At 46.7% G+C, this 23,608-nt stretch overlaps 1 protein-coding gene across 7 annotated transcripts in view; it reads left to right on the top strand.

Annotated features, from left to right (window-relative positions):
• LOC109495973 (cytosolic 10-formyltetrahydrofolate dehydrogenase-like) overlaps positions 1 to 23,608 on the top strand; it is a 54,195-nt gene that overhangs the window by 5,426 nt on the left and 25,161 nt on the right. For 5 of the 7 annotated variants that reach the window (XM_045049840.1, XM_045049839.1, XM_045049841.1 and 2 more), the window contains exons 4-5: positions 15,230 to 15,380; positions 20,841 to 20,928. In XM_045049840.1, coding sequence (XP_044905775.1) covers positions 15,230 to 15,380; positions 20,841 to 20,928 — 239 coding nt within the window. Of the gene's footprint in view, positions 1 to 15,229; positions 15,381 to 19,267; positions 19,374 to 20,840; positions 20,929 to 23,608 lie in introns of all 7 variants that reach the window. The other 2 variants (XM_045049844.1, XM_045049843.1) reach the window with 1 other exon arrangement.

Below are 23,608 nucleotides of genomic sequence, written 5' to 3'. Positions count from 1 at the left end.
AGGGAGACACAGAATCGGAAACAGGCTCCAGGCTCTGAGCCATCAGCCCAGAGCCTGACGCGGGGCTCGAACTCACGGACCGTGAGATCGTGACCTGGCTGAAGTCGGACGCTTAACCGACTGCACCACCCAGGCGCCCCTATGTTGACTTCTTTCAATACTCTAGATGGTTCACTCCATTCTTTTCTTACTGGCATGGTTTCTGAAGAGAAGTCCAATGTAAATATCACCCTGTTCTATAAGTGAGACACTTCTTCCTCATATTTCTTACCAGAGTTTCTCTTTGTCTTTGATTTTCTACACTTTGAATATGATGTGCTTATGTAGATATGGAGATTTTCAAAAAAATACTATTTGGTGTTCCTTGAGCTTCCTGTATCTGTGATTTCGTGTCTCTCTTTGATTTTGGAAAAGTCTCGGCAATTATTACTTCAAATATTTCTTGGATTCCTTTCTCGCCTTTCCTTCCGATATTCTGATTATGTTTGTGTTATTCCTTTAGTAATTGTCTCACAGTTTTGGACATTCTGCTCTTTTTCATTCATTGTTCGTTTTGTGTTTCGGTTTTAGAACTTCCTATTGACTTGTCTCCATATTGACTTGTCTTTTCTTCCTTCTGTCCAGTCAACTGATGAACCCTTAAAGGCATTCCTCATTTGTTACTATACTTTTTATTTCTAGCATTTCCTTTTAATTCTTTCTTAAAGTTTCCATCTCCCTGCTGACATTACTACTGCTTTCTTGCATGTTTCCACTTTTCCCATTAAAGCCCTTATCATATTGCATATATTAATCTTTAACTCCCCTGTATAATATTCCCAAAATGTGCCCTGAGTCTGGGTCTTATCCTTTCTTGGTCTCTTCTGTTTATTTTTACTTTTAGTATGCCTTGTAATTTTCTGTTGAAAGGTGGATGTACAATATTGAGTAATGGAAACTAGAGTAGATAGGCCTTTAGTGTGAAGTTTTATGTTGACCTGGTTAAGGGTTAGGCTGTGTTACAGCTGTAGGTGTCAAAGAATAAAACTTCCAGCATCTTTGTTTTTGTGTTCTCTGTTGTCTTTGGGTTTTCCTAGAGAATAATTAAAAAGAAGCTGTCGCTTTTTCACAATAACCGCCTATAATTTTGCACGAGTGATCTTGATACAGTGTTAAGATGCGGTGGGAAAGGAAACCTTGGGTAGTTGTATGATTAGGTCTCAGTCTTTTAGTGAGCCTGTACCCCTGGGATATGATCTTCACAGGTATCTTTATTTCAGTTCTCCATTCTGGGGTTTCAGGAAAGGTAGAGAGGGCCAGAGATAGGTATTACCCTTCCCTCAGGTTTGTTAACTTCCAATAAAACAGTTTCTCTTGAGGGCACGCCTTGTTAAGAGCAGAATGCTGTCGGGGGTATTTCAGAATGGCTACTTTCCCCTCCTCCTGCCGGAAGCACTAAGGGATTTTCCTCCCATCTTTCACCTGAGAACCTCATGTGCGACTCCTGGAGGTAAAACTCACAAAAGCATGGGGTCCCCCATAAGACCAGATCCCCAGGAGTTTTTAATTCTCAACTAGTTCTCAACTTACTTTTATTTGGTTCTCAATAATTTTAATTCCCAATTAGTGCCTCCAGCAATTCTTAAATTACGGTTTAAAGTCTTCCTGTCAGCAACTTCTACTTGTGAGATTCTGCTCAAGTAAGCTGTGTTTCTCCCGGTCTGCCACTCCAGTGTTGGGGGCAGCACTCTGCCCTGGGACCTCAGTTCTCTTGTGGATCCTGGAAGAGTTTTGATTTCAAGCTGTCTTCTTCTTGTGAGAATGGGAGCGAGGACCTCCAAACTCCACATGCTGGACTGAAATTTGGAAGGTTGCAATCCGTCGCCTCTAAATCACGCAAACAACGTGGCTTATGCTGAGCACTTGCCTTGCTTTGGGGAGTCGTTTTGGTAAGTGCAAGGCAGCGCGTGTCTAGATGGCTAGAAGGCACCTTAAGGTGCTGAGTCTCTGGGGACGCGGTGTGAAGACCTGTGTTTTCACAATTCATTGCTGGAAGAAATAAGCATGGCCTTTGTGACTCCACCGGGAGACAATCCTTGAATCCTTGCACCTGGCTTCCTCCCGGCTTTGATCTTATGCCTACTTCTTTTGCTAGTTTTCCCTTCTTTTCCTTCCTTGTAATAAATCTTAGTGAGAAGTATGGCTATATCGTGAGTTCTGTGAGCTGTCTTGGGGGATCAGTGGGCCTGGGTAGGTAAAAACAAAACAAAGGAAAACAAAAGAAAACCAGCAAACGTGTTCGGATTTTGATAGAGGTGTCGTTGAAACTGAAGATCACTTTGGGGCGCCTGGGTGGCGCAGTCGGTTGAGCGTCCAACTTCAACCAGGTCACGATCTCGCGGTCCGCGAGTTCGAGCCCCGCGTCGGGCTCTGGGCTGATGGCTTGGAGCCTGGAGCCTGTTTCCGATTCTGTGTCTCCCTCTCTCTCTGCCCCTCCCCCGTTCATGCTCTGTCTCTCTCTGTCCCAAAAATAAATAAAAACGTTGAAAAAAAATTAAAAAAAAAAAAAAGAAACTGAAGATCACTTTGGGGAATGGTTCATCTGAACAGTATTAAATCTCCTAATTGATGAAAATGAAGATTTTTTTTTCATTTTATTCAGGCCTTTTAAAATTTCCTTCAGCAATACATTACAGTTCTCAGCGCACAACTCTGTTGTCCCTTTGGTACTTTATTGCTGTTTTATTCCTTTTGATGCAATTGTAGGTGAAATTGTTTCCTTAATTTCATTTTTGTAGTGTTCATTTCTAGCGTATAGAAATGCAACTGCTTTTCACATATTGCTTTTATGCCCTGCAACACTGTGGTGTTTGCTTTTTAGCACCAATAATATGTCAAGTTTTTTTAAAAATATACAATATGCCAGGTTTTTTTTGGGGGGGGGGAGGGCGTGAAATCTTTGCATGTGTGTGTTCCAGTCACACTTTATTTGTAAAAATAGGCTGTAGCTAACCGATTTCTGCCTTAAACGAAAAACCCGGGGATAATTTGCTGTGACCATGCACAGAGGCACTGAGGACACAACCCAGTTGTGCTTCTCACGTGAGCAAATAAGCCCTTTCTTCCTCCATTACTGTCTTTTCTTGCTTCATAGCTTAAGAGTCATTTTCTTATTTTTCCTTTATTTAATAAAATATAAATATTTAAGGTATAAAATAGTATCCTTTGATATATATATATATATATATATATACACACATATATATGTATATATGTAGTTAAATGATTATTACAATCAAACCAATTAACATACCCATCTCACATAGTTACTTTTATTTTTTGGCAGTGAGAGCACCTGAGAACTACTCTTTTTTAATTTTTTTAACATTTATTTATTTTTGAGAGACAAAGAGAGACAGAGCATGAGCAGGAGAGGGGTAGAGAGAGAGGGAAATGAATCTGAAGCAGGCTCTACGCTCTGAGCCCGATGTGGGACTCGAACCCACGAACATGACTTGAGCTGAAGTCGGACACTTAATCGACTTAACCACCCAGGGGCTCCTGAGTGCTACTCTTCTGGCAAATTTCTAGTACGCACTACAATATTATTAACTATAGTCAACCTGATGTACATTAGATCTCTAGAACTTGTTCATCGTGTGTAACTGAAACTTTGCCCCCTTGACCATCCTTGCAACTGAGAATTCCACTTGTTCACAGGGAGTTCAGCTTGCTAGTACTTTGTGGAGATTTTTTTGCATTTTTATTCATCAGGAATATTGGCCTGAAGTTTTCTTTTCTTGTAGTGTCTTTTTCTGGCTTTGGTATCAGGGTATTTTTGGCCTCATAGAATTAATCGGGACATGTTCATTCTTCTTCAGTTTTTATGGGAGGGGGATGATTTTGAGAAGGATGGGTGAAGCCATTCAGCCCCAGGATTTTCTTTGTTGGGGGTTTTGTGATTATTGATTTAATCTCGTTACTATTTATGGGTCTATTCAGATTTTTTTTACTTCTTCGTGAGTTTATGTTGATTGCATGTTTCTAGCAATTTGTCCATTTCACCTAGTTAATCAAATTTTTGGTGTATAATTTATCACAGCATTCTCTTGTCCTTTTTATTTATGTATAATTGGCATAATCACTTTCATTTCTGATTCTAGTAATTGAAGTATTTCTCTGTTTTTCTTGTTTTTGGTCAGTCCTGTTTGTCAGTTTTGTTGATTGTTTTTTTCAAGGAACCAACTTTGGTTTCATTGATTTTCTGTATTGTCCTTTTATTCCCTCTTTTATCTGTATCTGCTCTAACCTTTACTATTTCCTTCCTTCTACTAGTTTTGAGTTTAGGTTACCCTTTTAAAAAATTCCTTAAGATGTACAATTAGGGTATTGACTTGAGATCTTTTTCAGTGTGTGCATTTACAGATACAGATTTCCCTCTCTGGACTACCTTTGTTGCAATCCAGGAGTTTTGGTATGTTGTGTTTTTGTTTGTCTCTGACTAAAGGCATTTTCATTTTCCTTGTGATTTCTTCTTTCACCCACTGGTTGTTTAAGCGTGTGCCATTCAATGTCCACCTATTTGTGACTTTTCCAATTTTTCTTCGGCTACTGATTTCTAGTTGCATTCCACTGAGATCAGAAAAGATGTTTTATAAGATTGGAATCTTTTAAAATTTATTAAGACTTATTGTGTAGCCTGGGGAACCTGGGTGGTTCAGTGGGTTAGGCATCTCACTTTGGCTCAGGTCATGATCTCTCGATTGGTGGCTTTGAGCACCACCTCGCTCTGTGTGGTGACAGCTCGGAGCCTGGAGCCTTCTTCAGGTTCTGTGTGTCCCTCTCTCTCTGCCCCTCCCCGGCTCGCACTCTGTTTCTCTCTCTCAAAAAAATAAACATTAAAAAAAAACACAGCAAAAAGCCTTATTGTGTAGCCTAACAAATAGTTCATCCTGGAGAATATTCCATGTATTCTTGAGAAGAACGTGAATTCTTCTCTTCTTGGGTAGAGTATTCTGTATACGTCTGTTCTGTATGTATACAATTGGTTTATAGTGTTGTTTAATTCCTCTGTCTCTTTATTTATCATCTCTCTGGTTGTTGCATCCATTTTTGAAAGTTAGGCATTTTAGTCTCCAACTACTATTGTATTTTTTGCTCCTTAGGTTTTTGCTATATATATTTTGGGGCCTGTGTTGTTGGTGCCTGTGTGTTTATAATTGTTATATCCTCTTATTGTGTTGAACCTTTTATTAAGAGTCTCTGTTTCTCATAACCCGTTTTGATTTAAAGTCTATTTTCTCTTTTTCCTTTTTAAAAATATTTTTAATGTTTATTTATTTTTGAAAAAGAGAGAGAGAGAGAGAGCGCGCAAGCATGAGTGGGGGAGGGGCAGAGAGCGAGAGACACAGAATCCAAAGCAGGCTCCAGGCTCCGAGCTGTCAGCACAGAGCCCAAGCAGGGCTCAAACTCATGGACCGCGAGATCATGAGCTGAGTCGAAGTCAGACGCTCAACCGACTGAGCCACCCAGGCGCCCCTAAAGTCTATCGTTTCTGATAGTAATATAGCAACCCAGCTGCCTTTTGGTTACTCTTTGCATGAGATATCTTTTCCATCTTTTTACTTTCAATTTTTTGTGTGTACCTACATCTAAAGTGAATATCTAGCATCTGGATGGAGGATGTATTTTATCCAACATTTCAATTTATGTTTTTCATAGGACAGTTATTTTCATTTAACAAGTTTACTGATAAAGAAGGATTTACTTCTCTTCTCCTATTTGTTTTTGGTACATCTTTTATGCTTTCTGTTCCTCAGTTTCTTTATTACTGCCCTCCCTTTTCTGGGTAGGGTATCGCTTTGATTCCCTTTTTAAAAGTTATTTCTTAATGACCTTAGAGATTACAATGAACATATAACAGTGTATTTTACATAATGTTGATTTAGTTTCAATAGTGTATACTCCAATCCTATACATCTCTATTCCTACTCCAACTATTATTGTCTTATGCATTGCATAGCCATTAATATTGATTTAAAATCATTGTGGTCTGCATTTGGCTATTATATAGGAAGAAGAGAGAAGTTGCAAACGATACGAAAAGTACAGTAATACTGGCTTTCATATTTACCCCTGTGGTTACCCTTACCAGTGTTCTTTCCTTTTTTCTTACGACTTGGAGTTACTCTTCAGTGTCCTTTCATTTGAGCCCAAGAGATTCTCTTTAGCAGTCCTTCTTTTTTTATTAATAACTTTTTAAATGTTCTTAAAATTTTATTTTTGAGAGAAACTGGTAGTGGGGGAGGGACCGAGAGAGGGGGAAAGAGACAGAATCTCAGGCAGGCTCCACACTGTCAGCGCAGAACCTGATATGGGGGGGCTCAAATCCACAAGCCATGAGATCCTGACCCGAGCCGAACTCAGTGCTCAAGCTTCTGAGCCCCCCGGGCGCCCCAAGGGAAATCAGCTCTTCATTGTAGGGAGGATCCTTTGTAGGTGATGAATTAGTTTTCTCTTCCTGCTTTCTAAATTCCTTCTTTGGGTTTCAACAAGTTGACTGTAAAATGTGTCGTGGTGTAAATCTCTTTGAGTTTATCCTCCTTGGAATTGATTGATATTCTTGGATGTGTACATTCATGTGTTTCCTCAGACTTGAGAACTTTTGGGACATGATTTCTTCAAATATTTTATCTGCGCTTTCTATCTCTCGTCTTCTTTGGAACTCCTAAAATGAGAATGTTGATGAGTTTGATGACGTCCCACAGGCTCTGTTCATTTTTATTCATTCTTTTTTTCCTTCTTTTCTTCGGGCTGCATAGTTTCAAGTTCACCAGTTCTTCTGCTTGCTCAAATCTGATGTTGAACCTCTCTACTGAGTGTTTTGTTGTAGCTACTGTACTGATCAGCTTGAGAATTTGTTTGGTTTATTATTAAATTTCCTATGTCTTTATTGATAGTCTCATGTTTTTCTTACATCATTTTCCTTATTCCATTTAGTTCTTTGTCCACGGTTTCCTTTAAATTCATTGTACACCTTTAAGAGAGTTGATTTAATATCTTTGACAAGTAATTCTAATATTTGGTCTTCCTAGAGGATGATTGCTTCCAGATTCTTATCTTTTTCCTGTAAATCAGCTGTGTAAAAAATAGTATGTTTTACTATTTTTTTTGTTCAAAACTCAACATTTTGAGTGTTGTGTAATTCTGAAAATATAATCCTCTCAGCCCTCAGTGATTGCTAAGTCTTGCTTGTGAAGGGTTGGATTTATCCATTTGTGACTTTTCCAAATTTTTTTTCCTTTTTTTTGGTAAAGTGTCTATTCCTCATTGTATGTAGTAATTGAAGTTTATGTTCTGTTATCTCTGTGATCAACCAGTGGCCTAAAAACGATTTTATTAAATGTCTGACTCCCAACGGGGGGGGGGGGGGATATTGCCTTTTTAAATCTCCTGGGAGCTGCTTCAGCCTTTGAGGGTTAAAACTGTGGCTGTCAGCCTTCGTGCTGGCCCCTCAGTGATCAAAAGGAGCATCGGCACTAAGAACACACAATCTGGATGTAGGGAGGGGAAGGTCCTTACTGCCCACCCCGGCTCCAGAAGGCTGTACCAGGAACAAGTTCAGCTTCCCCCACTGCCTCCTACCAGGAGGATGGGGAGTAACATCCCACAAAATGCTGAAATTTGCTAACATTCACCAGCCTCTTCATCATCTTTTCCCCTGGGTGTTGCAAATGTTTGACTGACTCTATAGAGTTCCAGAACATTTGATTCAGACGACTCTGTGAGTTCAATAGCTGTTTAGGTGGTGGAATGGATCTTTGGAGCTTCTTACTCTGCCATTTTCTTTCCATATGTAGGTTTTTATTTCCCTTGAGTAAATACCTGAGAGTGAAATGGGAAGCATATGTTTGATTTTTAAGAAACTGCCAAAGTGCTCTCCAGCATGGTTTCCAAAGTACCATTTTAAACAATCCCACTAGCTGTGTATGAGAGTTCCGGTGCTCTGTATCTTTACCACTGATACATATGGTCAGACTTTAATTATAGAAATTCTGGTAAGTGGGTAGACGTATCCCATTGTCATTTTGATTTGCATTTCCCTAATAACTGGTGATGTTGAACATATTTTCATATGCTTTTTCCATCTGCGTTTGTTCTTTGGTGAAGGATCTGTTCGATCTTTCGCCCATTTTTACTTGGATTGTTTGTTTTTTTCTTAGTATTGAAAGTAGAGACGTCTTTATATATTCTGAATGAAAGTCCTTTATCAGATATTTTCTTTGGAAATATTCTCTCCCAATCTTTGGTTGGCCTTTTCCTTCTTTTCATTATTATTATTTTTTAGAGAGTGAGAGGATGAGAGATTGGGGGAGAGAGGTGGAGGGGGGAGAAACAGACAGAGAATCTTAAGCAGATTCCACGTTCAGTGAAGAACTCAGTGTGGGGCTCTATGCCATGACCTGAGCCTAAATCAAGAGTTGGACTCTCAACCACCTGAGCCGCTGAGGAGTGCCAACCTTTTCATTCTTTTGACATATCTTTCAGTGACTATTCTTAATCTCCTATTGATTATTCTCGACAGGTAGGCTATCTCATTTACTTACCAGAAAATAGTAGAGGGGCTATTATTGCAGTTTTGCAGGTGAAGAAACTAAGGCTCAGAGTTTTCCACTTGCACATGACCCCCAAAGACATGAGAGTAGGATATGAAGAAGTGGCATTTACAGAGTACTTCCCAGCCTCTATGTCCTGTGATGTTTTTTCCCAGTAGTTGCCTCCTCGCTGCTGTGGCTCCAGCCTCTGCCGGATCACCCTTCCAGGATTCTAGTTTTGCTGGGGGACCCTAAACGCCAGTTCTGGGACCACCACTTCCGCCATTTGTCCTTCTAACCTAGTGATGGCAGCGGCCTCCTGCTGTTACCAATCTCTGGTTTGACTCATAGCTTCTCAGCTCTTCCATCACCTGTGCAACCAACTGCATGCATTAAATTCCTTTTGTTGAAATGTCAAAAGAAAGAGAGAAAGGGAGGGAGGGAGGGAGCTAGATGGAAAGAGAGGGAGAGAAAGAGACAGCGAATGAGGAATTGGGAACATTTTCCCGATAAGGGAAACAAGTGATCTTATACATTCAACTTGCATATATGGAAGTGTGATGGTGTAATTGCAAATTGATTTTTAATTTTTAAATGTTATGTTCAATTTTGAGAGAGAGAGAGAGGGAGAGAGAGAGAAAGAGAGAGGGAGAGAGAATATGTGGGGAGGGACAAAGAGGCAAGTGGCAGAGTATCTGAAGTAGACCCTGTGTTGACCATGGAAAGCCCAATGCAGGGCTCGAACTCACGAATCTTGAGATCACCCTAGCGCCCCTGCGAGCGTATTTTAAAAGAAACTCTTGAAAAATCATCCTGAAGTGTGTTGGCAGGCTACGAGCTGCCGAAGGAATTAACTTTGGGATCGTTTGTTTGGCTCAAAAGCTGATGAGGAAAGTGTAGCCAGGATGGACGCCAGGTTGGCCTTAGGATTGTGGTCAGGTGACTGATGAACAGATTTCAGGAGACGAATGGTGTTTCAAGGATGCCATTCGGTCTGGAATTTCCGGTCTACGGGGAAGCGAGCGATGGGGTCGGTGTCATGTCTGGTGACTCACAAGTGTCTGTCTGCCAACCGGCACTTCCTACTTGCAGAGGCCTAGCAGCCAGTGTGAGATCACACAGCGGGTAAGTGGCAGGACAGGGGTTGCAGCCCAAGCAGCCTGACCTCAGATCCCGTGCTCGTCATCGCTTCTTACTGCTCAGCTGCCACCGCTGCCCCCATAATAGCTCCCTGGGCTAAGGAGGGCAGCAGGACTGGATTTGGCTGCAGAGACCTGAGAAGGCCAAGGGGCCTTGAGCCCTGGCCCCTCGGCTGTGTGTGTGTGTGTGTGTGTGTGTGTGTGTGTGTGTGCATGAGTGGTTATCTATCTGTGTTTCCTGTGTCTCTCTGTGGGTTCATATCTGTCACTACGGCACCTTGTGAAGACTCCACGCTGCAGCGAATCCGTGCAAAAATTCCCTTCCCAGGTGGAAAAGGCGGTGAAGAAGCTGACCCTCCAGGTGCCCACAGCTCTTCACTGGGGACGTGTTTGGGGTGCCGAGACCTATGAGACCGTCAGCCCAACAGATGGAAGTGTGAGGGCACTTCCTGCACTCCCTCCTGCGCTCCCTCCACCTTCCCCCTCCAAGGCCTCCTCTCTCATCTACTGCTCCACCCGGTGTCTGGGGATCCTGGCTTAGGGGGCCTCTACTTGCACACAGAATGGTTGCAGTCAGATTCCAGTCCTCCTTATGGGAATGGCCCAGAGCGGAGCTGGAGCAGGGAGGCAGGAGGATTCCAAAGGTCTGGAGCCTGCTTCGGAGACTGGGAGGAGAGCTAACATCCCCCATGGAAGAAATGAAGCCATTCTCTCCCCCTCCCCGTGTCAACAGTAACCTCAGCATGGGCCTTACCTTCTTGAATATGTGACACCCCACTGTTGGGAATTCTGCCTTGAATCCCATGTTTGTCAGACTTTCTCAACCTTGACCCTTTTATGTCATGACCTAGTACGCGCATATTGTAGTCTCACACACGTACACACACACACACACACACACACACACACACACACACACGCCTACCTGGAACAACACTTACTCCTATAGGTGCATACTTAGTTCTCCATTCTGCCCTACCGATAGCATCCCTCAGGGCCTGCGGGAAGCGCATAGCACACTCAACTGGGTCACTTGAAGGGATTTTAAAGAAAATAATTGACAAAGGGGTAGACCGGGTGTGGGGACGCAGACAAGGGGATGCAGTGCCCTCAGGCAGAAACATGAGCTGTTACCACCTTGAGGCCTGTTTGGGGAATCCCAGAAGGGAAGCTGTCTGGACAGGGTTGCCTGGGTGCTGGGCCCTTGGGCAGGGAGGGTGTACCATGCGGGTGGTAACCAGCAGGGTCCTGGCCTTGCACCTCCCACTTCTCTCTCCTCCGGGCTTTCCTTTGGCCAAGCCCAGGTGTCAGGAGGTATGGGAGGCTGCACTATAGTGCCCATGGGCACTGCTGGACCCAGAGCAAGGATGGGGACAGGAGTGGTCCTGTCATCTTCCACATGTAGACTATTTCACTTAAGAAATAGTCTTTCTTCCTAGGACTTACCGAATTAATCACCTTCTGCTCTTGGTTTGACAATTTTAAGCTGATCCCCAGCCTCAAGGCTGCAGCCTGAGTCTGTTTCCCTTTCCGGGCTCAGCGGGCAACTGAAAAGAAGGGTCCTGGTATGGAGAAACGCGAACGAGCCTCTTCGAAGGTCCCTGCCTTTCCTCATTGTGCACACCCTTCCAGGGCCCTCCTGTTCACCCGCTGTCCCCACTGAGCCCGCCCAGTTGGCCAGGGAGCAGCAACTCGAGGCATCTGTGTACCAGCGTCCAGGGAGGGCTTCATGGCGCTGTTCCACCACGGGTCCTCTGCCAGGTGTCCCTGGCCCAGGTCGGCGATGTTGACAAGGCAGTGGCTGCCACTAAGGGTGCCTTTGAGATTGGATTGTGGGGGAAGATCAGCGCACGGGATTGAGGCCGGCTCCTGTACAGGTGAGAGCGCCACAACCTCCTGTCAGCTACCCCACCTTTTGTTTGGGTTGGAACCGCGTGCTTGGGTTTTGCCAGGCGTTAAGTTGGGGTCCGAGACAGGTTGTGCAACCGAGGCCTGAGACTCAGAAAAGGCTTCTCAGAGGAAGTGACTTGAGACGCGGGAGGGACGTCACAAGACGCAAGTAGCCCTAAGGGAAAACTGTCCTCAGTGGAGGGAACAGTGGGATTAATGATGAGGAGGCACCAAAGTGGAGGCGCTAATCAGATGCGAGCAGTAAACTGGCAAAGCTAACAGATAGTCCTGGGCAGTCTCGGACATGTTCACCACTTCCCTGAGTGGACTGGACCAGAGGGGAGATCAGGGCTATTTTATGTAGAAGCCAGTGACGGAAGCACGGGCTCTGTTCTTCCCGGTGGTCCTCGCTCAGACCTCCCTGACTGCTGGAATCTCACATTTTCCTTGTTTTCTAAAACCAGGGAAGAAGGGGCTCTCTCCCCTGACTGCTGGAATCTCACATTTTCCTTGTTTTCTAAAACCAGGGAAGAAGGGGCTCTCTCCCCTGACTGCTGGAATCTCACATTTTTCTTGTTTTCTAAAACCAGGGAAGAAGGGGCTCTCTCCCCTTAGCTTCATCAGAACTATTAGGGAAGGACGTAGAGTTGATCCACTTATGACCATGGGGTGGGAATGCGGCCTGGAGGAGAGATACTGCTCCCCTAGAACCAGGTGGTCCCAGTGGGGGAGGAGTGGTGGCCCCCCAAGGAACTGGTGTGATGTTTTCAGTAGGGAGGGCGCTGCACAGATGAACTAGGCAGTGTCGAAAAGCCTAGTGAACAAGCCAGTTTCAGGAGCCTGACTTCTATGCTCTGGGTCCTGGGGAAGCTGTCAGGCATAGAGGCTGGTCATGATGTGGTCCAAATGTACTTGTCATCTGGTGGGAGAGAGGCCCCATCTTGGACCTTCAGTCAGAATGTCATTTTTTTTTTTCCTATTCAGAGGCCAGAAACACCAGGACAGCCTCCAGCCTCCAGAAACACCTGGACACCCTCTCCAGGCCCAGAGAGAGGGGCCTGTCTAGTTTCAAAATGGAATAGAGATGATACAGGTTGGGGCAAGCAAGGGTGCACCCAACCTGCTGTAACTCAAGTTAGTTTCAAGACCCCTTGAAGAGCCTATCAATTTTAGGAAGCCGTTGCCTAGTGACCTAGTGCTCCCAGATTAGGCAAAACTGAACCATGCAAGCCCAGGCTGGTGATGCTGAGAGAAGCCTTCTGGCCCTGAAGCAGGGACTCCAGAGGTAGATGTTTGCAGACCCAAGAGTGTTTCCCTTGAGCAGTTCTGCTGCCATCTAGTGGCTAATGTCATAATAACACCACCAGCGACATGATCCTGAAGTGTTGAGTCAGTCCCTGCACAGCTCTAAGTAGAGACCTGGACTGCTTTGACAGACATCTCAAGTCCAGACCTGAGAGCTCCTAGGAACCTGGTCCTGCCTCATGCAGCCTCCCAGTCCCCATCGTGGAGGTTCACCCATTGCTGGCTCGGGAGGGAGCAGCCCCTGGTTCAATGAGGAAAATAGACCACCATGGATACATATTATGGAAGACAGAATACATTATAGGGTTGAGACATTATGCAATGGTGGGAGACACTAGGAAGAAAGATCCAGAAAAGAGGGTTAGAGAAAGTCACTAAACAGGCCCCAAGAACCACTGAGGGAGAAGATAGAGCCTCTCGGGAACCTAGAGGCCAGTGTCCACAGCTGCCAGAGTGGGGCCACCGAGAGCTGGTGGTGGGGTCTGTAGGAAGCTGTCATCTTTTGTTCAGACGCTTCGTTAGGTCCACAGACAAGAATCTGGTGGTGGCCCAGGCTGCTGGGAGTGAGGCCGAGCCTGTGTGGCACCCCACACTTGCCCTTCCTCATGGCTGTCCTGAGGACCTCTGGGATGATGGTGGTTGCTTCTCTGCCTTCCCCCCTGGTGCTTTCTGGGGACAGGATGCTGGAGGCAGGAGGTACAGCTCAATGAAGTTGACAATGAACAATCCCACTCAGTTCTCCTCCCCGAGCCTCCCAAATGGCGTGCTCAGGTGATAGTTACTTCAGGGCTTTATGACCTGGCCACATCACATGCAGGTGACATTGTCTGGCAGAATTGGAGGGATTTGGGGCTGATCGAGGGAAAAGATAGGACTATGAGAAGTAGAAAGCACAACAGGCTTCAGGAGGTGACACCCCCATAGTGGGAGACCCTCCAGAGACTGTAGTGGGGCGGTGTCTACTCAGAATGGGAAGGGTGCAAAGGAACTTTTGGAGGTTGGGTGATCAGAGGGGGGGGGGGCTCCCGAGTCCTGGCAATGTTGTTCAGCAGCAGAGCGGGGATCTTTGGGTCAGAGGGCTGGGAAGGCAGCAGCTGTAAGCTCATAGTCCGTCTCTCCAACGATAATAGCATAGTCGTTCTCTCTTTGCCCCAGAGAAGGGGGCAGAGGGGATGCAAAGCAAGACGACTTTAAATAGCTAAAGTCTGCTTGTTTGGGCTACGTTTAAAATAATTGGAGACATAAATGTGTATCCAGCAAGCTTTTAAGCTGACAGGTCTCACCCTGCAGTGAAGAGTTGAACAACTAGAGGCCAATTCACAAAGACCAACTGTGGCTTGTTTATAATACAGATTTATACCTGTGACACATCTGTTTTTCTTGTTGATACAACCCTAGGCTTTGAAATGCCACCACATGGTGCTTTTGTTATTTGGTCTGTAATGCTTCCCAAAAACTGATTTACACCTTGGCTATTCTTAACTAGAGAATTACCTGGATGTGTCACTGTCTGAAGTAACCATGTCGCTATGTAACTAGATTGCCTGTGTCTGTTAGGCCCACCGTGTCACCCACAAGCCTTATGCTGCATACTGACTGTGTGCCCAGTGGCTGTAGGAGGTCCATAGGGAGCAGGAGACCAAATCCTGTCCCAGGCCTCAGGGAGAGCCAAATAGTCCTGGAATAGTCAACTAAGTGAATATCCATAACAGTCATGCAAGGTTTGAAGACAGGTAGAGGTTGCTATCAGGACACTGGAGGGATATGTGATTGGTGTAGAGTGGGCAGGAATTAGGGTTGGCTTCCCAGAGAGTGTGAGTGTGTACTTGGGGTGTTTAAGCCAGGCCATGGCTGAATGCAGAGAGGAGCTGGTCAGCAGTCTTTCGTCCCAGACTTCTCTCTGGGCCAGAGCTCCTCCATGTACAGGTTTGAGAGCCGCTCTGGGTCTGAGGCCTCCGCCTTCCTCGGGGCACCCTGTCCCCTGAACGCTCTGCTCTTTGGGCTCCTTTATATCAGAGAAGGGGGCAAAGATCTAATTCCCAGGCTGTCCACAGAAGCACACCCACCGGAATCACAGGAGGGCAACTGGATTTCAGAGAGTTCACACTTCAGGAGGGCGCTGTGTAGACGAACCTTCCCTTGAATCTCTCCCATCATCCCACCTCTCCCTGCCCACAGATGCCATCCTTGGGGGCACTCTCCACTGGATCTGCTGGTGCTTGAAGCTGGACGTGCTTTCCCCTGGTCAAGGCTGTCCAGAGACAGAGAGGGTGGCCTTTTTGGATGGTGACCTCCTTATCCCCTCCCCCACCCCTTGGCCAGGTTGGCGGACCTCACGGAACAGCATCAGGAAGAACTGGCCACTATGAAGGCTCTGGATGCAGGCACTGCCTTCACACTGGCCCTGAAGACCCACGTGGGCACGTCCATCCAGACCTTCCGCTACTTTGCTGGCTGGTGTGACAAAATTCAGGTGGGGCTGAGGCTCTTGCCCCCCAAGTGAGAGCTCACACAGGCAAGCCGGTCTCAGCTGGAAACTCCAGGGCAGTGTGTTAGCCGATAGGCTGCATAACAAATGACCCCAGTTTATTGGTTTACAACAACCATCAGCTCACATTTCTGCAGATGGGGCATTCAGGCAGGCTTGGCTGGGTTCCATGCCAGGATTTCACAAGGTCAGTGTCAAGGTGTAGTCAGGCTGGGCTTTATCTGGAGCTCTGGGGAGACCCTGCCTGCAGGCCCGTTCAGGTGTTGGAGAACTCAGCTCCTGTCGTTGTGGGACTGAAGGTCCAGGTCCTTGCTGGCTGCTGGCTGAGGCTAACGCAGGCCCTGCTCTGGCCTCACTCTGGCCCCCCACTCCCCTTGCCTTTCTCAGGCTTGGCATCCTTCAGGTTCTCTTAAACTGGAGAAAACTCTGCCTTTATGGAGGCTCCCGAGGTCATGCTGGGACCATTTGTCTCCCTATCCTATGGTCAACTGTGCCATCCTGCATCTTTGCAGAAGGGGTAGTTCACCACCTCCTGGATCCCAGGGATCAGGATGTGACCTTGGGAGCCGTTTCCAGAGGCTTGCCCACTGGAGGCAGGGATGGGTCAACCCTTTCCCCAGAGATACCCATCACCAACAGGTTCATTGGGGTCTCTGCCAGAAATGGACTCCACGCCTCTTATCCTCTCCATGGGGCTGAGAGGTGCAGGCCAAGCACAGTCTGGCTGCCCAGGGGGAAGGGGAAGGAAACCATGGAGCCCCCTACCAGTGACTCCCTTTGCTTCTTCCGGGGCTCCACCATCCCCATCGACCAGGCCAGACCAAGCCACAATCTGGCCTTGACCGGGAAGGAGCCTATTGGGTGAGTCACAGCGCCGGGCAAAGACTCACCACACACTATGCACTTTTCGCGTGATTCGTAGTGTGAGTGCTCATCCCTTGTTCACGCATCTATCAAACACTATTTATTCACCAATTACTACATGCCATACATTCCAGGTGCGGGATATACAACAATGATAAAACTGATGGCAATGCCTGCCCTCAGGGGACTTAGATTCCAGCAGATAAAACAGCTTTCACATTTAAAATACCTGCTCTGTGCCAAGCACCGTTTCGATGACCTTGTAAATGTAATTTTACTTAATCCCCACAATAGCCGTGTATCAGTCAGGGTCATAGTGGGAAACAGAGGGCACACCTGAAAAATTTTATCTGCAAAGATTATAACGATGAATATGCAGAAAATTAAGAACTACGGGGCACCCAGGAGCAGTATAAAAATAGTAGAGAAATAGACAAAGGATAGGAACCAGTGCTCAACAGGAGACCGACACCTGCCCAATCAACATAGAAAAGACTAGGAATTGGGGACATGATGTTAAACCCAGACGTGAGGGGCCTCGCCTCACCATCAGACGGTCCCAAGGCCTAGGGAGAGAGAAGCCCCCTCACACTGCCTGGGGTGGGACAGAGGGTCCACCTTTGTGAAAGGCAACCTGGCAGTGACTGTTCAGTCCCCAAATTTGGGGCCTTGAGAGCAAAAGCCTGCACAACCCGTGCTGAACTCTGCGGCCTCCTAACCGGGGCTTGGCGCGTGGCTGTGCGAAGGCCTGGGGCAGAGAGAGCTGTGGGGACCGCGCGGAACAGCTCCAGGAGAGACTCGTGTGAGGGAAGCACACTGACGAATGCCCTCTAAAATCGTCAAATGTGCACCAGAGGCCCAGAGTGGTCAGCACCCAGCAGGCATTCCCACCTGCCCTGTGCCCCTTGCAACGTGGGGCCTCTGGGATCCACCAGCAGGGACCTCACCTCCCTGTGGATGGTGGTCAAGGGCACTCAGCTTCTTTGGGAATGTGGGGGGGTGGTGTCAGAAGGAGAATGTGTTCAGCTGTCATTTGCATTGACAGAAAAGAGTACAGAGGAAGACACCAGGTCCTGAAGGACAGGCCTGCTGGTGAGGGCAGCCCCTGTCGGGAGAGTGGGCTGAGGACGCAGGAAAACCCTGTCCTGTAGCCCCCAGAGAGGGGGCAGCCTGGGTGGGATGTGGCATTGACCCCAGGGCAGGGGTTCCCACCCAGTCTGTCCCCCAGAGGACACAATAGGTAGGCCCAGGACAGGCCCCCACAACAAGGAACAACCCTGCCAAGACGTCAGAGTGAGAGCCCTGCATAGCCCATGTGCTTGGAGCCCCTTCCTCGGGCACAGACCTTGAGAAGGGCTGGGCAGGGGGACCAGGGGCCACCTGGCTGCCAGTCACAGGAATCTGCATGGTCACTGCTCCTGCAGATGCCTCCCGAGGAGTCTGTCCCCATCAGACTGAGGAGGACACTGATGCAGAGCCTCCCAGGGAGTTGGGGGACTGGGAAAGTGGTCCCTATATGGGCGGGTTTATGCGTCCGCTAGAGCTGCCGTAACAAAGTACCGAAACGAAGAGACTCAAGCAGCACACATCTGTTGCCTCAGCATTCCGGGGCTGGAAGTTCCAGATTCAGGTGTCAGAGTGTGGGTTTCTTCTGAGGGGATGAGGGAGAATCTGCTCCAGGCGTCTCCCCCAGCTTCTGGTGGCTTACCGGCCATCTTGGGTGTTCCCCGATCTCTGCCCTCATGTTCACTTGGCGTCCTCCTTGTGCATGTCTGTCTGTTCACATGGCTCTGTTTTTTGAAGGACATCAGTCCTATTGGGCTAGGTGCACACCCTATTTCAGCATGACCTCGTCTTACCTAGTTACATCTGGGATGGCCCAATTTCCAAATAAGGGTGTTCTGGAGTTAGGATTTCAACTGAATTTTGGGGAGTACAGTTCAGCTATGACAGTGGGACTTCATGACGTCTTTTCTCCTTAGGAGCCCCCACAACCCTGATGACCTCACCCTCTTCCCTGGACACACTCACCGTGCTCCCTCCGCCTTCTCGTCCTGTTGGGTCTGCTGGGTGTACGTGGGGGTGGGGAGTGGCTCTCCAAACCCCTGAGTGCACCCTGTTGTTCCCAGGATGGTGTGCTGGGCCCCAGATTGTCCTGACCTCAGCCTTCACACACGCTCTTCCCCCTTCCTGGCTTCAGCTAAGTCCTCTTTAGGGAAACATTCTGTGGTGGTGATGATCATGAATATGATGAAGGAAACAAGCTAGGCAGCCTGAGCAGCTCTGTGTGGACCGGCTCACTAATTGTCTGACACGGACGAAGACAGTGCCCTGGGTTTTACAGGAGTCAGGGCAAAGCGGGGCCTCATGCCTGCTGGGACCACACGTGTCACCATTAGGCCCCCCCGGGATCATGAGGGGCTTCCCTTTGATGGAGACACTGCTCCCCCAGAGGCTTTCTCTGGGACCAAGGGGGCACAGAGATGCTGGGTACCATCTCTTAAGGCAAAGCAGACAAGCCTTGTTAGGCCTCCCCAGCTGACGGCTTCCTTTTCTCCATGGGACTACACCCTGGCCTCTCACTCAAGAGGACCCTCGCCGACTTCCTCCTGGCCCACCCATTTCCAACTCTCTCCCATGTTCTCTCTGCCCACCTGGGTGATCCCTGGCCGATCCTTGGCCGAGCCCTGGCCCTGCCTGCTGTCAACCCCTCACTGCCTGTGTCCTGCCCTACTGGACTGCTCTTAGGCAGGTCTGACAGCTCTGATGAGAAACCACGTTCCCTGGCATTGTGCCCTGCCAGGAAGAGGGGCTGTTGCCACGCCGGACATAATGCCCCACCAGGGACTGGAAGGCCAGGGGTGAGCTCTCTCAGGGGGACCTTGGGCACCATATCAAGATGCTTGGAGTGGAAAAGGGGTCAGGCTTGGGGAGAGGAAGCAGCTGGCAGGTGCAGTGTGGCACCCAGGCCGAGTGGAGAGACGAAGACCCACTTCTTTGTGCCACAGGGTCTGTGGTATCGTCATCCCCTGGAACTACCCCCTGATGATGCTCTCTTGGAAGACGGCCGCCTGCCTGGCTGCTGGGAACACAGTGGCGATCAAGCCTGCCCGGGTGGGTCTGGGCATGTTCCAGGCGGGGCCTATGGACTGTAGAGGAGACAGGTGCCCCGTTGGGCCCTCTGCCCACCCAGGACTGGTACCTCCTCAAGGGAGGAAGGGTACTGCTGATGAGGGCTGGCCTTCCATGGGCTTTGCTCACAGAGGCGGGGGGCAGCACGCAGCAGGGGTCAGTGTGGGCTGTAGGCAGCTTCCGTTCATTTGACCATGGGGTGGCTGAGTCAGGTCAGCCGTGTGTGTACCTGCAGCTACTTGGTGTGCAGAGTTAGGGATTCTCCCACAAACACTAGCCCTCTGGATTTGGGGGAGCCAAAACCCTGTTTGGTATCCCTTGTCCAGGCCTCATACTCTGAGAAAGCTTTGGTGCCTTATTTGGCTTCAGCGCCTGAAAGTCCTGGAGGGAGCAAGGAGTTGTGGGATTTGTGCACCTGCACCCACGCCCCCCGCCCCGCCCCCCCAGCCCCTCACACAGAAGCTGCACAGGTAGATGTCAGGGTCACTCAGACAGGCTGGAAGGGCCTGAGCAGGGTCCCCTGGGGATGAGGACACCTCCTGCACGAGACTCACCTTCTTCACCTGTATACTGAATGTAACAGCCTGTCCCCTGCCTGCCCCCAGGGGTGTTAGGGGCTGAAGGCAAGATGCTCCATCATGTGGCTCTGGACAGCGTGCCCAGGAGGTCTCCTGGCTGCTCTGGGGCAACTTGGCTCCAAGAACGTTATAATTTAAAATCCTGCAATAGCGACAGCTAGCATTTACGGTATTCACCCTGCGGCAGCATTTTAGTGCATAACAAATTATACGAAAATTAAAAATTTGCGTACATTCGCTTATTTGAGCATGGCAGCAACCCATAACCTCTTGCGTTATTGGGGTTTGCTGTGCACAGATCCAGGAATTGTCCCTAGAAGGCCCGGTAGCAAGCCTGTGCCCTCCCAGGGCCAGCACCCCACAGATTTTGTGGCTCAGCCTAAGACCACGTGGTGGGCGGGGCACAACCCAACCTTTAGAAGGAAGATCACCTGGGTTAGAAGAGGAGCCACTGCTCACAGGGCTGGGGAGGGCAACGGCCTCCAGCCACGAGGTGGTAATTAGAACCTCACACCCACCAGGGAGCACTGGGCACTGCCTGGCACTGAGGTGCTTCCAGGCAGTCCTGGATCGCTCCACGCCCTGAATGAAGAAGGTATGAACATTCAGGAAGGGGCCAGGCCTGGCTACAAGGCTGGAGCCTGCCAGGAGAAGGCACTAGAAGACACAGGAGGGAGCAGGCCTTACTCCCACTTTCCACTGGAGCTGTGGGGAAGCTGCCTGGGTTGGTAGTACCCGCTACGATGGGGCTTTCCCCGGAGGGTCCTGTTGCCATGACTGCTTCTCCCTGCTTGCTACCTCGGCTGCTGGGAGAGGAAGGCCGAACCCCACTTTCCGGTCCTTCCTGACCCAGTCTTCTCTGCCTTCCCAGGTGACTCCACTCACAGCCTTGAAGTTTACAGATTTGACCTTGAAGGCTGACATGGCCAAGGGCGTAGTCAACATCCTCCTTGGATCTGGTAAGGGGTGTGGACTGGGGCATGTGGGGGCACCAGGGCTCCAGGAAGTCAGAGATGCACTTGGTCAGAACAGGGCTTGCTGCATGATGTGATCCAGTGGGGAAGAGTGATCAGGGGCCCAGCGATCCAGTGGGGGTGGCCAGCCTGGTGGGGAGGTGGCCCTCTCCCAGGGTGGGAGAGACCCAGACCTGGAAGGGTTCTTGCTTTCAAATCTTTCCCCAATTTTTTTCCACTCTTTTTTGTGTGTTTGTACGTGTTCTGGAATAAATTACATAACTTGGGATCATATTTAAGAGACTGTAGAACATTCTAGGCTTAGAGCATGTATGGAGGTATTACATAAAGTTGCTTATTTAGTTTCTTCTGTGGTTAGTGGTCTAGTTTATTGGAAATGTTGTCCCTTGCTGCGTACATTTAAAATACATTGGCATAGAGTTGTATCAATAATTTCTTATAATTGGTTCCTTTTTTGATTCTCCCTTTGATTGCTATAATACTTGGTTATACTTTTCATTTTTCTTGCTCTGTTAAAATTGATTAAATTTGTGAAAAGTTCTTCTTGTTTATCCCTGTACTCCTCTCAAAACAGAAAACCCAACAAAATAGCTCTCAAATTACTTTACCCATCCCATTGCTATTCTGTCCTATTTTTTCCGCATTTATCGTTTTTATTTCCTTCTGTGTTCTCCTGTGTGCTTTTGTGGTAACTTTTCGAGTTGAAAGTTTAATTCATTTATATTTTTTGCCATTTAAAGGCAAGCATTGAAAGAGAACTTTGGCGACACCTCGTGCTTTTTAATTAATATTTTCATTATTATAAATGCCCCCATGTATTTCTATAATAGTTTTTGTCTTCATGTTTGCTTCGTCTGATATGAGCATAACTACTCTAGCTTTCATGTGGATTTTGTCTGCATGATGTATTGTTTTCAATCCTTGACTTGCAACATATTTATATCTGATGTCTCCTTGGAGAGCATATATGTGGATCTTGTTTTGATCCAGTGTGAGAGTCTCTGAATTTCTGACTGGATTGTTTAATCCATTCACATGTATTGTGATTATTGACATAGTGGATTTATGTCTGCCATTTTATTTTTTATTTTCTGTGTCTCCTGTCTTTGGTTTCTATTTCTCTTTTATGGCTTTCTATACATTACTGAATATTTTCTAGTGGAACATTTTAATTCTTTTAATGATTTTTTTCACAATAGAATTTTTAGGTATTTTCCTAGTGGTTTCTCTAGGATTTGCCATACACTTTTTCAGTTACCAGAAAATACTTCAGTTTTATGATAATGTATTTCCAGGAAAATATACAAATACTATTCCTCCATAGCTCTAGGACCTCTGTGCTGTTATATTACATATTTTTGTGCACCCATCACACTGATATATGTTACAATCGCAATAGTACATTGCTATAACTTTATATGATTTTATGTCTATGAGAGAAGCTAAAAAGAAAGGGGAGTAAATATATAATTACATAGTTGGCTATCTTATCCTTATTGAGATTACTGGTTCTTTTCATTTGTTCCTGTTGTTGAATTACTCTGGTATCACTTCCTTACTCCTCTTCGGTTTTGCTCCCGCCTACCTCCTTTCTGATTATTTTCAAATATATTTCATTTATATCTGTTGTAAATCCAACAATACACTTATGTACACATTGTTTTTATACAATTGCTTTTTAAATCGCTTAAGGAAAGAAAGACACCATGCATTTTAAGCTGTCTTTTATAATTATATAATTACCTTTCCTGGCGCTCTCTGATGAATTTAAGTCACTGTCTGAGTCACTTGCTTCCAGCTTCAGAACTTCCTTCAGTATTGGTCATAAGGTGGGTCTGTTAGCAACAAATTATCTAAGTTGTTGTTTATCTGGAAATGCCTTTATGTTTTGCTTTTATTTTTTGAAAGACAACTTGGCTAAATATAAGATTCTTGGTTGACAGTTTTGTTATCTCTCAGTACTTGGAATACATCATCCCACTACCTTTGAGGCTCTATTGTTTCTGATGAGCAATCAGATGTTTCTGTTAATCTTATTGGGGTTCCTTTATATACAATTCGTCATTTTTCACTTGCTGCTTCCAAAATTTTCTCTTGGATTTGTTTTTCACCATTTTTACTAAAACGTGTTTGAGAGTGGATCTCCTTATGGTTCTTTTACAGGGAATTCATTGAGCTTCATGGATGTTTACACTAATGGTTTCCATCAAATTTGGGAACTTTTTAGCCATCAGATATTCTAAAAGTCTTCTCTGCTCCTTCCTGTTTTCTTCCCTTTCTGGAACTCTAATTATGTGTATGTTGGTGTCTTTCATGGTAACCCACTCCTTTCTGAGGCTCTTTTCATTTAAAGAAATTATTTTTCTGTTTTTAGATTAATGTCTAACTATCTTAAAGTTCACTGATTCTTTCTTCTGCCAGTTTAAACCTACTGTTGAGCCACTCTACTGATTTTTTTTTTAATTCATTTACTGTACTTTTTCATTCCAGAATTTCTCCCTGGTTCTTAAAAATTTTGTTATTGATATTGTCTACTTGATGAGACAAGTGTGGTCTTTATGCATAGTTTCCTTTAGTTCTTTGAACATATATATATATATATATATATATATATATATATATATATATAATGGCTGCTTTGCTTTGACCTCTTTGTCTGTTGAGT

The sequence above is a fragment of the Felis catus genome, chromosome F2, assembly GCF_018350175.1.
Source record: "Felis catus isolate Fca126 chromosome F2, F.catus_Fca126_mat1.0, whole genome shotgun sequence".
NCBI lineage: Eukaryota > Metazoa > Chordata > Mammalia > Carnivora > Felidae > Felis > Felis catus.
This window is presented reverse-complemented; position numbering and strand designations above follow the sequence as displayed.